Source organism: Stenella coeruleoalba, assembly GCF_951394435.1.
Source record: "Stenella coeruleoalba genome assembly, chromosome: 3".
NCBI lineage: Eukaryota > Metazoa > Chordata > Mammalia > Artiodactyla > Delphinidae > Stenella > Stenella coeruleoalba.
In genome coordinates, this window is record NC_137148.1 from 110,246,933 (window position 1) to 110,264,387 (window position 17,455).

General features: G+C 47.0%; 1 protein-coding gene across 1 annotated transcript in view; it reads right to left on the reverse strand.

Annotated features, from left to right (window-relative positions):
* Positions 1-17,455, reverse strand: part of FSTL4 (follistatin like 4) — a 440,804-nt gene that overhangs the window by 20,010 nt on the left and 403,339 nt on the right. Inside the window, exons 9-13 of the mRNA XM_079916826.1 lie at positions 11,135-11,296; positions 10,617-10,751; positions 9,661-9,687; positions 6,305-6,423; positions 1,870-2,019 (exon numbers count right to left, since the gene is read on the reverse strand). Of these exons, the coding sequence (XP_079772952.1) occupies positions 1,870-2,019; positions 6,305-6,423; positions 9,661-9,687; positions 10,617-10,751; positions 11,135-11,296 (593 nt within the window). The remainder of the gene's footprint in view (positions 1-1,869; positions 2,020-6,304; positions 6,424-9,660; positions 9,688-10,616; positions 10,752-11,134; positions 11,297-17,455) is intronic.

Sequence of the window (17,455 nt, forward strand, 5' to 3'; positions counted from 1 at the left end):
CAAACAAACAACCCAATCAAAAACGGGGCAGAAGACCTAAATAGACATTTCTCCAAAGAAGACATACAGGTGGCCAAAAAGCATGTGAAAAGCTGCTTAACATCACTAATTATTAGAGAAGTGCAAATCAAAAGTACAATGAGGTTATCACCTCCCACCAGTCAGAATGGCCATCATCAAAAATTCTACCAACAATATATGCTGGAGAGGGTGTGGCAAAAAGGGAGCCCTCCTACACTGTTGGTAGGAATGTAAATTGGTACAGCCATTATGGAGAACACTATGGAGTTTCCTTAAAAAACTAAAAACAGAGTTACCATATGATCCAGCAATCCCACTCCTGAGCATATATCTGGAGAAAACCATAATTTGAAAAGATCCATGCACCTTAATGTTCATTGTAGCATTATTTACTATAGCCAAGACATGGAAGCAGCCTAAATGTCCATCCAAAGAGGAGTAGAAAAAGAAGATGTGATACACACACACACACACTGGAATATTACTCAGCCATAAAAAAGAATGAAATAATGCCATTTGAAGCAACATGAATGGACCTAGAGATTCTCATACTGAGTGAAGTAAGTCAGACAGAAAGACAAATATCATATGATATCACTTACATGTGGAATCTAAAAAAATGATACAAATGAACTTATTACAAAATAGAAATAGAGTCACAGATGTAGAAAACAAACTTATGGTTACCGGGGGGAAAGAGTGGGGGAGGGATAAATTGGGAGATTGGGATTGACATATACACATTACTATAGATAAAATCAACAACTAATATGGACCTATTGTATAGCACAAGGAACTCTACTCAGTACTCTGTAATGACCTATATGGGAAAAGAATCTTAAAAAAAAGTGGATATATGTATATGTATAACTGATTCACTTTGCTGTACAGCAGAAACGAACACAACATTGTAAATCAACTATATGCCAATAAAGAAAAGTAAAAAAAATCTTAATCATACCTGCAAAATCCCTTTTGCTGTATAAGGTGACATTCATAGGTTCTGAGGATTAGGATGTGGACATCTTGGGGGCCATTATTCATCCCACCACACATAGTAAATGGCATCACCATTCTACAGTTGCTTAAATTATTATTATTATTACAATTATTATGATTCCTTTCCCTCAAACCTTACATTCAACCGAGCAGAAAATCTTTTGGGGTCTACATTTAAAATATAGCAAGACTTTGATAGCTTCTTACCACCTCCACTGCTGCCATCATCTTGCCCAGATTATTTCAGTGACCAATATCTCTGTTCTATCTTCCAGTCTGCCCTTAACTGAGCAGCAGATTGACTCTTTAAAAATGTCAGATTATGTCACTCCCCTAATTAAAACACCTGAATGTCTGGCTATCTCACTGGCCTTTGTTTACCCCTGACTTCGCCACATCCTACTCTCCCCTTCCTGGCTGTGCTCCAGTCCCACTGGCCTTCCCTCTGCTCCCAGAGCGGGAGTCCCACCTGGCATTCAGATCTCAGATTCTGTTCACTTCCAGAGTGAGGCCCACTTAAAAAGAGTCTTCCAGTTCCTCTGTCCCTTTCAACCTGTAAATAGCTCTTACCATCTATAGCTCCCTAAAATTCTGATTTATGGTCTGTCTCCCCAGCTAGAATATAATTTCTAGGACTTGCTCATTCGTGGCTGTTTTCCAAGCACCTAGGCCAAAGTTTGGCACGCAGTAGGCGATAAATACTTGATGAAAAATGCACATGAATCTTCTTTGCTCCCTCCCACTGCTGACCACCTCTCCTAGGAGCTGGGGAGTGTGTGGAAAACAAAGAAGGATGTGGCCGGCTGTGCCCGAGAACTGGAAGCTCCCCCCTCCCTCAGAGAGATGTACCTGGAGGACTTTCTGGGCCTGCACGTCGACCACGAGGACTCTGCTCAGCGTGGGCTGGGCCACGTAGATGTAGCGGTGCCTGACATTCACTGCTGAGGCCCACTGGCAGGGATGGGTGGCGCCTCCTTCCCTTTGAGGACAGATTTCTTCCTGTAAAGGAGATAGGTTGCCATATGTCTTCTTAATTTCCTGTTCCTCCATCATTGCTGGGTTCCCTCTCCCCGACCCTGCTCTGTCCCTTTCTTCCTGTCTCAGAATTCTTCACATCCAAAGAGTACGGCACTTGAGCCCTCCCGAATCACCAGGTATTCACTCCACGTTCGTTCATCTTTCACCTCCTCCCGCTCTTACTGAGGCTGTAACTCGCTTTGCCGGCCTCTCAGTCAGCAGCTGCGTGGTCCGTGTTCTTCCACTCTTGTGAGCTACCTTCTCCCTTTCCTCATCCCCATCCATCGTATAAACAACTTCTGTCAATGACCAGACTCCTGAAGGAGTTACCTATGCACTCTCAGCTTCCTCACCTCTCACAAGCTCCTTAATCCTCTGGCTCTAGTCCTCAGCACAGAGCTGGTGGTGTTCTCACCGAGCTCCAGGCTGACTTCTCAGTTATTACATTTAAGCTCTGCCATCATTTTATTTGAACTTGGGGCATCATCTGACAGCGTCTTGACTACTCCTTGGTTCTTTTCCCTCCATCCTCCCCAGTGGCCGATCCTTCTCTGTTGCTCAGTCCTACTCTGTTTGCTGATCTCTAGATGCCGGGATGCTCAGAGGTCGCTCCTGGACGACTTCTCTGAAATCCACTCCCTTTGCTAATCTTTGTTAGCCACGCCTATGACTTTAGACACAATCTACGTGCTTACAACTTCCAAATTCATATCTTTAGCTCAGTCCTCTTCTCGGAACTCCAGACTTAGCCACTTCCTAGGTCTACTTGGCTCTTTAATTTACATCTCAAATGTATAAGTCCAAAATCAACTCTCAACTTTGCCTCCCAATCCTGCTCATTCCACTCAAATAAATGGCAGCTCCCTTGTTTTAATTCCTTAGACCAAACCTTTCAGGTCATCTTTGACTGCTTTCTCTCCCCATGCCCTCAGCCTTCATCCAATGCATCAAAAATCATTTCAGTTTTACCTTCAAGAATATATTCAGAATTAAACTTTCCGACCACTGCCACCTCTGTCACCTTGGCTCAAGCCACATCTGTCCGCTGAGTAACGGCTACAGCATTCAGACTGTGCTCCTTGATTCCACCCTGGCCTCCTGCTAGTTGTTCTTGACACAGAAACCACAGGGATCACTGTGAAATACAAGTCAGCTCAACTCCCTCCACCACAGTAACATTCTTTCTTGCTCAGAACAGGGTCCAAGTCTTCCCTGAAGCCACCTAGGCCCTGAACACTCTGGCTCCTCTGCCCATCTCTGCCTTTTTTCTCCTTTTCCCATCCATCCTGTGCACACGGCATGCTTGCTCTTCTGCGCTCACACCACCCTCCTGCACCAGGGCCTGTGTAGCTGGCTGTTCGTCAGATGTCTACCTGGTTTATTTCCTTATGTCCTTTGGGTGTCAGCTTACGTGTCGTCTTCTTGAGACACCCTCTCTGGTCTCACCTAGCTTAGCGCCCCGGCATCCTCACTGCCTCACCTTGCTGCGTTTCTCATCTACCACCTGACCTTCTGCGTTTGTTTGTCTACCTGTGTTTCGTCTTTCTTTTTTCACCAGATAGTAAGCACCTTGAGAGCACACCCTTTGTTGGGCTCACTGCCATACTCTTAGCACCTAGTAAAGCACCTGACACAGAATTGGTGCCTAAAATATATTTGTTGAATGAATAAATGAGAGAAAGGGGGACCTTCTTTTCCCTTAGTCTTCCACGATACACATTCTCATTCTCCTCATGACTCTTGTCCAACACTGTCTCAACCTTTGTGGTTCCCCTCGGTGCATCTGCCCCTTAACTGCTGATGCCTCCCAGGGTTCTGTGCTAGGCGCCCGACTCAAATCACTCCCGTGCACCCTCGGCGATCGGGTCTCCCATCCGGGCTTTCGTCAGTACCCTCATGCTGATGGCTCCCAGATATGTGTCTTTAGCTCAGAACCACCTTCCCCAGTTCCCACGCGGTTCCCCTACAGCCACCTCATACACAACCATCCACGTCTGAACCAGTCCTCGCTCCATCCCTGCTCCTCCTCTGGGTCCTCATCACCCTCTGGTCAGCCAAGTCCAAAGCAGGAACACCATCTTTGATTCTTCCTTCTCCCACACAGGTCACTGTGAATTAGTCATCGAGGACTACAGAGATTGCCTCCTAAATCTCGGAGTTCTTCTACTTTCCATCTCCAGCCACGTTTCTTTCCTAAATGGCTGCGATAGCTTTGAAACAGGTCTTTCTCCTTTTACACTTGCCACTCTCTGTCATCATATTTAATCCTCACAATAACCCCAATATGCCTGTGAGAAAACGGAGGCTTACAGGGGTTAAGTCACTTTTCTAAAGCCACTTAGACTGCTGAGTGACAGAGGTGGGACCTGAACCCACCTGTGCAGATCCTGTTCTAAAGCCTGTGCCCTTGCCTATTAATCCTGCCACTTCCTGCTGGGCAAAGTGGACATCTCATCCAGCAGAGGGGCCGGAGATGAGATGCCAACCTCCTACTCACTCAGCACTTGAGAAAGAGGGTCAGCTCATTGTGACCCTCCTGTGACGTCCTAGACATTTTTTAGATGAGGAAAATGTTATTTGGGACTGTTCCATAGCTCACGGAGGTCTTGTGTTGCCTGAAATGCCTACAAGACCTCTCTTACTGTGTCTTGTTCTAGTTTCTTCGGAAAACTGAGCCCTGGTTAGCATTTGAGAGATGTCCCCTAGAAGCTACAGGTTAGGTTATCGCAAATATATGAGAAATTAGTGCCAATGTGGTGGGTTACAATTATTCAAACCTAACTGCTGGAAATTAACTAGGACCACTCTTTCTCGATGGTTTTGTGGCTGTCACGTGGAGGGAAAACTTATCAGAGGTAATACTTTAAAACATGATTCATTCAAAGGAAATAGCCTGGAAAACAGCTGCTCCCAAGTTGCAAATGTGAGAAATGCGACACTCTGAGGCACACCACCGGCCAGGACAGCAAGGCAACACACTCGTTTCAGGAACTTGTCTGGGCCAGGCCCACTTGCTCCATTAGCTCCAAGCCCGTGACTGTGTCCCAGTTTATCCACCGTCTGTCTTCAAGGAGAGGGCACGTGGGGGCTTTTAGATGACTCTTGGATTAATGCCATACTTCTACCTTCAAGTCGCTAGGGATTAGTAGAAGAGGTCAGACCTCGAGCAAGAAACCCCCAATGCAACACCAAGTGGGATACCAGTGGGCGGGACGGAGCCGTGGGGCGGGGAAGCACAGCTCTGGAGGACGCCTCCTGACAGCTGGGTCTTGAGGGTTGGAAGGGTTTTTCTGGACCTGCTACCCACAGTCATCTCTTTTGCCTCTGCCCACTGCATGTCACGTTGCCACTTTTTACCTGGCCTCTTATTTGTTCACAGCAGCTCTGATGCGTGGGCCATTCACACATCTCAAGCTCTCTCCCCCGTTCCCTGGAGGCCACTGAGGGACTCCAAGCTCTAAAGTCTACTCAGTGCTTCCCATTCCCACCACCACTGGCTTAACCCAGGTCACCGCCCTCACCTGGGTGATCACAACAGCCTCTTCACCCCCTTCTGTGTTTCTAGTGCAACCCTTCTGATCATTACCCACCGTGAGGCCCTGCACAGGTCCCAAAGCACCCTGATCCTGGCCATCCTTCACTTGAAGTTCTTCAATGCTTCCCATGAGAACTCCTCAGCTTTGACCCTTACCTACGGTCATCCTAAGTCTGAGGCCCTTCCCACATCCATTCGTCCCTCCAGGCATAGAGAATATTTACGGTTCCCTGAATGTGACCTGATGTTTTATGCCTCTGTGCTCCATATTCATGACATTTCCTCTCGAAACCCATCACCAATTCCCATCTGTTCTTCACAGCTGAGTCCAGGCATCACCTGCCCCAGGAGCCTTCTCTGACTTTGTCCCCCAAGGTCTGGAGAGGCCTCTCTCCTCAATGTTCCTGTGCACCTTACACATCCTTCTAGCGGCACTTGTTTGGCAGCTGTCTGTTCACACTTCTGTTTCCGTCATTTGACTGTGAACTCGCAGAGGCCAGGAACCCATCCGTCCGCCCTGGGCCTCCCCTCAGGCTCAGTGCATGGAAGTGGCCGCTGGAGGAAGGAATGAGAGTTTAAGCCTCATGTGCTCCTTCCTTAGCCTTGAACCACATCTGGAGCCACATCACAGGTAGCAAATGGAATTTAAGAAATCAAGCGGCACACATGGTGAAAGGCTGCCTCTCGGGATGCTGTGTGTGAGGTGGATGTGCCCCAGGCACAGACACTTACGTAGCTCATGAAGATCTTCTCCGTGGGTTTGAGGTGCCTCTGGATCTCACAGTCCACCGGGTGCAGGATGATTATGCCATCGTCGGAGAAGATGTAGAACATGTTTCCCACACTGAGGCCTGCGAGGAGCAAGCACAGCCATACTTAGGCCCCTCCTGGCAGTTGGTCCCCAGGCAGGGTCACGTATCACATCAGGCACAGATGAAACCTACAGTCTGGCTGCGTCTGATACAGGCACAGAGCGCAAGGCCTGGCCGAGGTGGGGTGAAGAGAGACGAGCAGGCGGTGTGTGGGGAGCGAGTGCCCGAGGGCCGCGAATCAATATGTACACCGAGGGCTCTGCAATCCCCAGGCTGTCCTCCCAGACACGCGCACCTGTGCCAGGTCATCCAGGGCCGGCCACCAACCCACGTTTTCAAATGAGTGATAGCCTTGGCTTTGACATACATTTGACCTTTTCTGTTCCGAAAGGCAAAGTCTCCCGTGGTCCTTGTCAACCAGTCAAATCGGAATGGATCAGGTGATGCCAAAAAAGCAAAGGCTTTTATTTTTTTTAAACACGTTTATGTACAGTGCTGCTACCTGGGATGTGAGGGCCTAAGCAAGCTGTGGCTGGTATTCCTTTGTCCAAACCGGGCCTGTCTGTGCCTGAGACCCTTCCTTCAAGACAGTTTGCTCCAACATCTGCCCTACCAGTTTCCCTACAGCAGCCCCAGGCCAGGCGACGGAGCCCACAGCCTGGTTCGGCCACCTGCCTGCACCCCCATCCCAGCCCAGGACTGTCTGGGGAGAAATCTCCTTAGACCAGCAGAGAAGGGGCCTTGGGGACAAGTTAGTTCAGCCTCCTTATTTTAAAGACAAAGAACCTGAGGTCCAAGATGGGGAGGGGCTGGGTTGAGGCCATGTGCCTTTGTGCCCAAGCGGGGGTCAGACCCCGAGCCCCAGCCCTGGGCTCTGTCCCTTCACCCTGCTCTCCATAAAAGGTCCACATGGCACAAGGGTGGGTAAGGTCTAGAGTTCTCCCTCTTTCTCCCCTCCCCTTCCTCCTTCCCTTCATTTCATTTGAAGGTAAAACATTGAAAAGATTGCTATGAATTCTAAGAGAATTAGCGATGTGGAAAATTCTCTTTCCAGTCATGCTGAGAAAACCAGTGTACTGACTTAACTGACTAGCTGGGTAAGTTTTTAGTGAGTTAGAAAACAATGAAACAGGCAAATAGGAATCACCGTTCCACTTGCTTTCAGGGGCTCTGCAGGTCATTTTCACCAGAGCCTGTGGTTCCCAGTGTGGACAGAGGTCTCTGACTGTGTGACACAGCCTCACCTGCCTCTGGTTCTGTGCTGAGAGGGGCTCCGGGCAGGAGGGCTCCTGCCACTAAAGACAGCTAGACGCCAGCCTCTCAGAAACTGGGAGCACCTAGGAGCACTGCATAAGTCCCAGTGGGAATCCTGGGGTGCTGGACAGCCTGTCCTGAGAGCCAGACGAAGCAGGCCAGCGCCTCCTACACGGCCGCCCACTGTTTGGAGTGGGCTAGGCAGCACACATTCGCTCTGACTCCAGTCTATCCTGTTTCCAGGAGGACTTTCCCTTCTGTACACTCTCACCTGGGCACGCTTCTCTCATTCAAACCTGTAGGGGCCAGAGGGGGTCAAAGTCCCTGTAAGACCACAGACCCTGCAATAGCCTCCCAAGGTTTTTGGAGAATCAGTAGCTGGAAGAACCCACATGAGATGGAAAGCTCAGTAGAGCCCACGTGGGCTTTGCAGCTGTGGTTACACTGCAGGCTGAGCACCGGGCCTTGTCACAGTCGACAGTGCAATGTGAGGCTCAACAAGGCCTTGCTCCACAAATAACTGACTTCCAGAGAGCTGGCCTCATGAGCCAGCCCCTGGAAGGTTCTGCTCGTGATTAGCTTGACCAAGGGGGCACACAGGAGCTTTCTCTGCTTCTGCGCACCCATCATTTCACTGTTCCTATTGAGAGCTGACAGCGCCCTGGGGCCCTGCTGGCTTCTTTGCTTTTGCTTCTGTATTTCCCTACCTCCAGGCCTGGAGTTTGAGCAGGGAGGGGTGTGAGCAGCTAGCTGTCCAGGCGTGATGGAGTTTGTTCGCTGCTGGGTTGTCCAATATTAGCGCAGCACCAGCCAGCCTAAAGCCCCGAGGCAGCTGTGGGTCTTAAGTTGGCCTTTGGGCCTCCAGAGCTGCATTTAACACTTTCCAGGGCCTCCTGCATTCTCTGCAGGTCTCCACTTTTGAAATTTGGAAACACCCCTTAGAAAACACCTTTTAAAGACACAGAGCCAAAGCTCTCTGTGTGCACTGTGGCCCAGGGACTAAGTTCAGGTGGGGTCAAGGGACCACTGTCCATGATTAGCACCCGCTGCTCTGACTTTCCTCCTGAGGATTCCTAAAGCCCATTGGCAGCAATCCCTCATTTTCCGGGCTCTGCCTTTGTTTTGCTCCCAGACTTACTGTGTGAGCATTTGTGCCTGACATTCAGGAAGTCACTCTGAGTGCGTGTATGCGTGCATATGCTAGACTGTAGGTAACATGGCAGTTCTTAAGGAAAAAATATGAGGAAATACGACGGGTTTTCAAGGAGGAAATTTAGTGCTTAGCCCCGAAATTGCATGGTGCTCTCTGCTGCTTCTCATACCGTCCCTCTGTCCACCTGGCTGGAGAATAAGTTACCTCAGGGGATTTGGACTCTCTGGTGTAGGGGTTCATAGGTAGGGTTGGGGTCCACGAATGCACGTTCACCCCACAGAGCGACTCAGGCTCTTTAACCCAGTGCCCACATGTGCTTGCCATTTTTGGAGCCGTGTTATCAGACCATTTTTGACATACAAAAATGGCAATTTTGTATGGCCCAACCTAATATCTACAGATGGTTAGATACAAATTTTAAAAACCCATTCATTTAGAAATATACATGTAAACATACATGTACAGAAATCATGGTAGCTTTTTTATTCGGCATTTCCTCAAAGTATACACTAAACCCCAACGCCAGTATCAGTTACTGGAAAAAAGTTTAAGGCCCAGCTCTGGCCAGGACCCCTGCCAAGAAGCTGGCTTCAGTGGAGGTTTCAAAATTGCTTTAAATGGAAACTTTCGTTTTAAAAATTCTAATCGTCTAATGTCCGTTCAAGACACTAGTAAGTTGAAATCTGCCTCACGTGTGCCACTTGATTTTGACACGGACTTCCCGGCTCCCATCTGATTTGGCCCGTGGACCCCACCTGTGGGGACTGCTTGATGTCTGGAAAAGCTGTTGGCTTATGGAAAGATGGCCTGTTATGGGACCATGAACACACGTGAGCACAGGCACAACACAAAATAAGAAAGCTTGGTACCTTCTTCTCGCCATAGAATGTTTGCAACTGCAGCATCAGAGAACGGTGAAAGCAGGAATGTGATGGAGGGAAGGAAAAAAAAGAAAAAAGCAACTTCAGAACCTTCCTTGTAGTGATTCAGTTCATGAACATACTGGTATCTAGTCCATCATGTTTAGAACCTGCACCACTCATGGCCCCAGCAATACTGAGGGGGGACGCTGGATGTGGACAAATGCTTCCAGGGCTCAGGACCCTTTTGGTTCCTAATGAATCAGGTTCCAGGATCACAGAAGCTAATGGGACTCTCCTCTTCTGTGGATGATAAAGAGCAAGCAACGTCTCTCCCAGACCTCCTGGACTACTTCCAGGAGCAAGCTGGTTTTCTGCTAGGATCCTCCCTAGGAAGACCATCTGCAATACTTCTGATTTTCTCCCTTGATGATAAAGACTCAGCTTAGAGCCTTTGATCAAGGGAAAGAGACCATGTCCGACACCCATATCCATGAAATCAACCTTGCAGGGTCTCTTGGGGAGCAGTAGCTACGAGGGAGAGCCTGCTTAGCGCCCCTGGTGGGCAACAATCCCTGGAGTAAAGACAGGTGTGTGAGAGTGCACAGGCCAGTTCCTGGGCCGTGGATGGGCAGCAGCAGCTGGTGCGCGGTTAGCATGAACACTTTTGTGGATGAGGGACAGAGCAAGTAGGAGGCAGAACTGGGGATATGATATGCGAACTTCCTTGTGGTCCTGGGTTCTGTCTGCTGTCCAGAGAGTTTCCCTGTCTATGCCTCCAGAGTTGTCTAGGCTTACAGGGAAGGTCTACCCACCTCTGGCCACCCTCTGTCCCCAGCTTTGAGCACAGAAGGATATGAGGTTTACCCCTGTCTCCAGGGGCTCATGATTGGTGGCTGTGGCCCTTGCCACCCAACATCCCCCAACCAGCTCAGTGAGGAGCTCAAAGGCAAGCGTGGACTCACGGGTCTTTCTAGCCGAGTCTTCGATGAAGAGGGAGGAAATATCTTCGTCCACGCCCACTTCATTTTTGGCAATGCAGGTATACGCCCCTGTGTCTTCATACCGAACACTGCTGATGTGGAGTTCGCTCCCATTGGCTGTAGAAGGGACAGTGCTCAGGGTGGCCTGTTCAGCTGGGACCTCCATCCTTCCTCCCTTCTCCCTTCTATTGAGAGTGTTGAGGTTAAAAGCACAGCCCCTCAGCAGGGCTGAGGGCAGCCAGTACCCTGATATACGCCCAGGAAGAGCTGGAACAGCAGAAATGAACTGCAGGTGACCTGGGACCTGATTGACGGCGTCTCATCATTGTGCTCACAAAGATCTGTGTGAGTCCAGAGAGCAGGGAAACGGGGAGATATCTGTTTGCTCCCCGAATGTCTGACTTAGAAACAAATCACTCCTCTCATTTCCACTCCTGGGGAGAGCGTCAGCTTGAACTTGATGGGAAAAATGGCACAGAGACACCGAGCGGAGCTCTTACCTAGAAGGGAAAGCTGTTTCGACATCTGGGTTGAGACATCCATGCCATTTTTTAGCCAAGTGATTCTGGGCATAGGAATGCCCTCTGCGTGACATCTCAGGCTAGCTGCCACTCCAGGTTCCTGTGCCTGGGTCTCTGGATAGACACGGATGACGGGTGGCACTGTGGGTGAGAGTTAGTGCTGGTGAGAAAACGCCTTCACCTGCCTCAGGCCTGTAGTCCAACTCTGAGACCCTGCCCAGAGGGCTGAACCGAGAGACAACTCTGGAGTTCTCTTTGTAACCAGCTTGCAAGCCCTAAAAGAAAGGGCTATAAAATGGATTGCCGACAATAAACACGTCAGGCTTTGTACGCTGTAATTCATGGCGTTCATCATTATTCTAAATATGATCAGAGAGACAATCCAAATATTTACGGCTGTTCAGCTGCTACACGTAAAGAGCAACAACTGCCAAAACTTACTTCTGAATGAATAAAATTCAGATATATTATTTCTCTTATCGGAAAGCCACTGGACAGGGGCTTAATCTCTTGCAAGGAAGTGCTTCACAAAGTACTTATGGGCACTGACTGGCAGGGCTCCTAATTACTGCTTTAGGGAAGACCATTGGTTTTCCAGTGGGTCATTTTTATTTTTCCACTTCTCATCCCCGGAACATGCGTGAGAGGCAAGTGTGCCCTCCTTGGCTCCTGACCCACCCATGGGTCCCGGAAGTCAAGTTCAGGGCTGGGGATGTGACCAGGCCCACTCATCAGATGAGCATCAGTACCCTCTACCCTCTGGCCTTTCCTACATGGGCTGTCTGTAGGGCAGGAAGGAGTGAGGACTGTCTAGAGGATCTTCCCTCCTACCCCTTGCTCTGGGCCCAGGAAGTAAAATAATTATCATTTTCAGTGGAACTGGGGGCTCTTACTTATTCATGCATGTTTCTCTACATACTTCCAAAAAGGGTTTATGAGAGCTTCTGTAAAGGCACCTGGATATTAAACTAAACAACAACAATAACAAAAACCACATCATACACCTTTTGGAAAGTTGGGAGATGCATTCTTTGCCTTGAAGCCAGCAACTACATTTTCCCAGAGTTATCTGGACACTTCTATTGTCCGATAAAAGAAAGTGACCCAGGGCAACTTTCCTGGTGGTCCTGTGGGTAAAACTCTGCGCTCCCAATGCAGGGGGTCTGGGTTCGATCCCTGGTCGGGGAACTAGATCCTGCATGCACGCTGCAACTAAGAGTTTGCATGCTGCAACTAAGAAGTCCACATGCCGCAACTGAGTCCGCATGCTGCAACTGAAAGATCCCGCATGCCACGACGCAAATCCCACGTGCCGCAATGAAGACCCAGCACAGCCTAAACAAATATTAAAAAAAAAATAACTTAAAAAAAAAGAAAAGAAAGTGACCCAGTATGTTAGGAGAGAGATTTTTCTTGGGACTAGAGGTGGAACAAATTGACGCATATATAGAAGGAAGTGATAATGTTGATCCTAGAACGTGAAGATTTCTAGTGATCTGTGCTTGGGTAGGCTGAGGACAAAAGAAAAATTCTATTACCTTATTGTGAGAAACAGATGCTGCAGGTCCTGTCAAAACCCAGGAGGCTGGTAATAATCTGATCAACTTAGCCTGAGTTTCAAGTCTTTCCTCTGGTTGACCTATGGGGCAAAGTAGGGGGCCGAGGACAAAGCCAAATGGATAGCTGGCAAAGGGCACAAACCCACCTTCAGAGTGGCCAGAGCTGTTTCCATAACATGAGCTCAGAGGCACCCATGACTAACCACACACAGACCAAACAATAATAAAATCTGAGTCATTTCCTTGGTTTCTCTTTGTTTGCAGTTCTGGGGGAGAGTCCCAGGGTGTGGGAGAAGGTCCTTATCACGGGTCAGGCCACTTGGGATCGATGAAGTAAAAGGGGCTCTAGCTAAGGCGTATCTAGAGGACTGCTTAGAACACAGAAGTGGATCTCTCTTCTCTGACTCCCCTTGGTTCAAAGAAGGAAGAAATAGTAATTTATCTAGGAAAACTTCCTATACCCTGAATTTGGTAAAGAGAGGAATGGGGTTCAAGTCGAAGAGACAGCAGAGCTTTTTTCAAGAGGCTATGATTCAAAAGTACAGAGATAGAGACGGGGGACCTAGGAACACTGGACTGGTGGGGAGTTGGAGAAGGAGGTAGAGCAGCCCGGGTTCTAGAATGTGGGAGGCCAGGACCTGGGAGTGAATAACCTTGGGCTCCTGCTAGATCACCATTTATTTATATAGGCCTGCCAAGCAACCACACAGTAAACTTGAAGAAGGTGAGGGAAGAATCAATAGAGATAGAAGCAGAAAGGAATGAATCAATTTGCCAAAAAAGAGTGGAACTGATAAATCTGAGACCTGGATGTTCGTGAAAATGAATAAAGGAGCCAAATTTCTGGGAGATTAAAAAATATGGAAGTACTTTGTTCAATTATAGGTAATAAACATGAAGTGCTCAATGAAATGAATCACTTAAAAGGAAACTTTAAAGTATTGACATGGAATCAAGAAGAGAGCATTTAAAACATTTTAAAGCACTGCTTTTCAGTTATGCAGTGACTAAGTTCTAGAGATCTGTTATATAATATAGGGCCTATAATAAGCAATATTATGTTGTGCACGTAAATATCTATTAAGAGAGTAGATCTCATGTTAAGTGTTCTCACCACAAAAACGAACAAAAAAGAAAAACAAAGTGGAGGTGATGGGTATGTCTGTTACCTTGATTGTGGTGGTGGTATCCTAGGCGTATACATGTACAAATTCATCAAATTGTATAGATTAAATATGTGCAGTTTTTTTGTATATAAATTATACCTGTATAAAGCTGTTTTTTTTTCTTTTTCTCTGCTGTCTCAATTATCCTTTATTTGTAGTTTACCTTGAATTACTCTGGTAACCTATTCAGGTTTTTTTTTTTTTCTTCAATTCACAGTGTCTCGGCACACCTATGTTGCCCACCGGTTCCTTTACAAAGAAAGTTCATAAAGCTGTTTCTAAAAAGGCGCTACTAACCCCCAAAGAACCCTGATTAGTTTCATAGGGAAGTTCTTTTGTACATTTCAGGAACAGATAATTCCTACAGCATACAGCAGAGAAGATGTCCCAAATTTTATAATGAAGCTGTATAACCTGGACACGGAAACCTGCCAAAGAGAGCACAACATAGATGATTACAGACCTAACTGACTCAGTACTAGATATACCCAAATCCCAAGTAAAATATTAGCAAATCAGGATTCTGGACAAGATGGTAGAGTAGAAGGACTTGTGCTCACCTCCTCTCACAAAAACACCAAAATCACAACTAACTGTTGAACATCCATCGACAAAAAAGACTGGAACCTACCAAAAGAAGATATTTTACATCCAAAGACAAAGAAGAAGCCACAAAGAGACAGGAGGAGGGGAGCTTTTGCAATACAATCAAATTCCATACCTGCCGGTGGGTGACACACAAACTGGAAAATAATTATATCACAGAGGTTCCCCCACAGGAGTGAGAGTTCTGAGCCCCATGTTAGGCTCCCCATCCTGAGGGTCTGGCATCAGGAGGAGGAACCCCCAGAGCATTTGACTTTGAAGGCCAGTAGGGCTTGAGTGCAGGAGCTCCACAGGACTGGGGGAAACAAAGACTTCACTATTGGAGGATGCACACAAGACTTCACATGCACTGGGACCCAGCACAAAGCAGTGACTCCATAGGAGCCTGGGCTAGACCTACCTGAGGGTTTTGGAGGGTCTCATGGGGAGGCAGGGGTTGGCTATGGCTCACTGTGGGGGCAAGGACACTGGCGGTGGAGGGCTCAGAATACTGATCAGTGTGAGCTCTCTATTTTGGCAATGAGACCTGGGGCCACCCCGCAGCCTGCAGACTCCACTGTGGGATGCTTCTGGCCAAACAACCGGCAGGGTGGGAATCCAGCCCCACCCATCAGCAGACAGGCTTCCTAAAGTTGTACTGAGCTTACAGCTGCCTCTAAACACAACACTTGACACGGCCCTGCCCAAGAGAGGGACAAAACCCAGCTCCACCCACCAGATGGCAGGCAACAGTCCTTCCCACCAGGAAGCCTGCACAAGCAGCAGGACCAACCTCACCTACTGGGGGGCAGACATCAGAAGCAAGAAGAACTATGATCCTGCAGCCTGTGGAAAGGAGACCACAAACATAGAAATTTAGACAAAATGAGATGGCAGAGGAATATGTCCCAGACGAAGGAACAAGATAAAAACCCAGAAGAACAACTAAGTGAAGTGGAGATACACAATCTACACGAAAAAAAGAATTCAGAGTAATAATAGTAAAGATGACCCAAGATCTCATAAAAAGAATGGAGGCACAGACTGAGAAGATACAGGAAATGTTTAACAAAGAGCTAGAAGATCTAAAGAACAAACAAACAGAGATGAACAATACAATAACTGAAATGAAAAATACACTAGAAGGAATCAATAGCAGAGTAAATGAGGCAGAAGAATGGTAAGTGAGCTGGAAGACAGAATGGTGGAAATCATTACTGTGGGACAGAATAAAGAAAAAAGAATGAAAAGAAATGAGGACAATCTAAGAGACCTCTGGGACAACATTAAATGCACCAACATTCACCTTATAGAGGTCCCAGAAGGAGAAGAGAGAGAAAGGACCTGAGAAAATATTCAAAGAGATAACAGCTGAAAATACCCCTAACATGGGAAAGGAAACAGTCATCCAAGTCCAGGAAGTGCAGAGAGTCCCAGGCAGGATAAAACCAAGGAGTAACACACCAAGACACATAGTAATTGACAAAAATTAAAGACAAAGAAAAAATATTAAAATCAACAAGGAAGGGCTTCCCTGGTGGTGCAGTGGTTGAGAGTCTGCCTGCCGATGCAGGGGACACGGGTTCGTGCCCCCGTCTGGGAAGATCCCACATGCTGTGGAGTGGCTGGGCCCATAAGCCATGGCTGCTGAGCCTGTGCGTCCGGAGCCTGTGCTCCACAACGGGAGAGGCCACAACAGTGAGAGGCCCGCGTACCGCAAAAAAAAAAAAAAAAAAATCAACAAGGAAAAAGCAACAAATAACATACAAGGGAATTCCCACAAGGTTATCAGCTGATTTTTCAGCAGAAACTCTGCAGGCCAGAAGGGAGTGGCATGATATATTTAAAATGATGAAAGGGAAAAACTTACAGCCAAGAATACTCTACCCAGAAAGGCTCTCATTCAAATTCGACAGAGAAACGAAAACCTATACAGATAAGCAAAAGCTAAGAGAGTTCAGCACCACCAGCCCAGCTTTGCAACAAATGCTAAAGGAACTTCTGTAGGCTGAAAGGAAAAGGACACACTAGAAACAAGAAATGAGAAAGCTCACCAGTAAAGTCAAACATATAGTAAAGGAAGGAAATCATCTGCACACAAATATGATGTCAAAACCAGAAATTGTGAGAAAAGGAGAGTACAAATGCAGGATATTGGAAATGCATTGGAAATTAAGAGACCAACAACTTAAAATAATCTTGTGTATGTATAGACTGCTATATCAAAACCTTATGGGAACCACAAACCAAAAATCTACATTAGATACATACAAAAAACCAAAAAGTAGTCCAAACACAACACTAAAGATAGTCGTCAAATCCCAAGAGAATAGAACAAAGAGGAAGGGAAGGAAAAAGTCCTTCAAAAAGATATCCAAAAAAATTAACAAAATGGCTCTAAGAACACATATATTGATGATCACCTTAAACGTAAATGGATTAAATGCTCCAACCAAAAGACACAGACTGGTTAAATGGATACACAAACAAGGCCCGTATATATTGCTGCATACAAGAGACCCACTTCAGATCTAGGGACACATACAAACTGAAAGTGAGGGGATGGAAAAACGTATTCCATGTAAATGGAAATCAAAAGAAAGCTGGAGTAGCAATACTCATATCAGACAAAATAGACTTTAAAATGAAGACTGTTACAAGAGACAAAGAAGGACACTACATAATGATCAAGAGATCAATTCAAGAAGAATATATAACAATTGTAAATATATATGTACCCAACAAGGAGCACCCCAATATATAAGGCAAATACTAACAGTCATAAAAGAAGAAATTGACAGTAACACAATAGTAGTGGGGGACTTTAACACCCCACTTTCATCAATGGACAGATCATCCAGACAGAAGATCAATGAGGAAACACAGGCCTTAAATGACACATTAGAACAGACGGACTTAATTGATTTTTACAGAGCATTCCATCCAAAAGCAGCAGAATACACGTTCTTCTCAAGTGCACATGGAACATT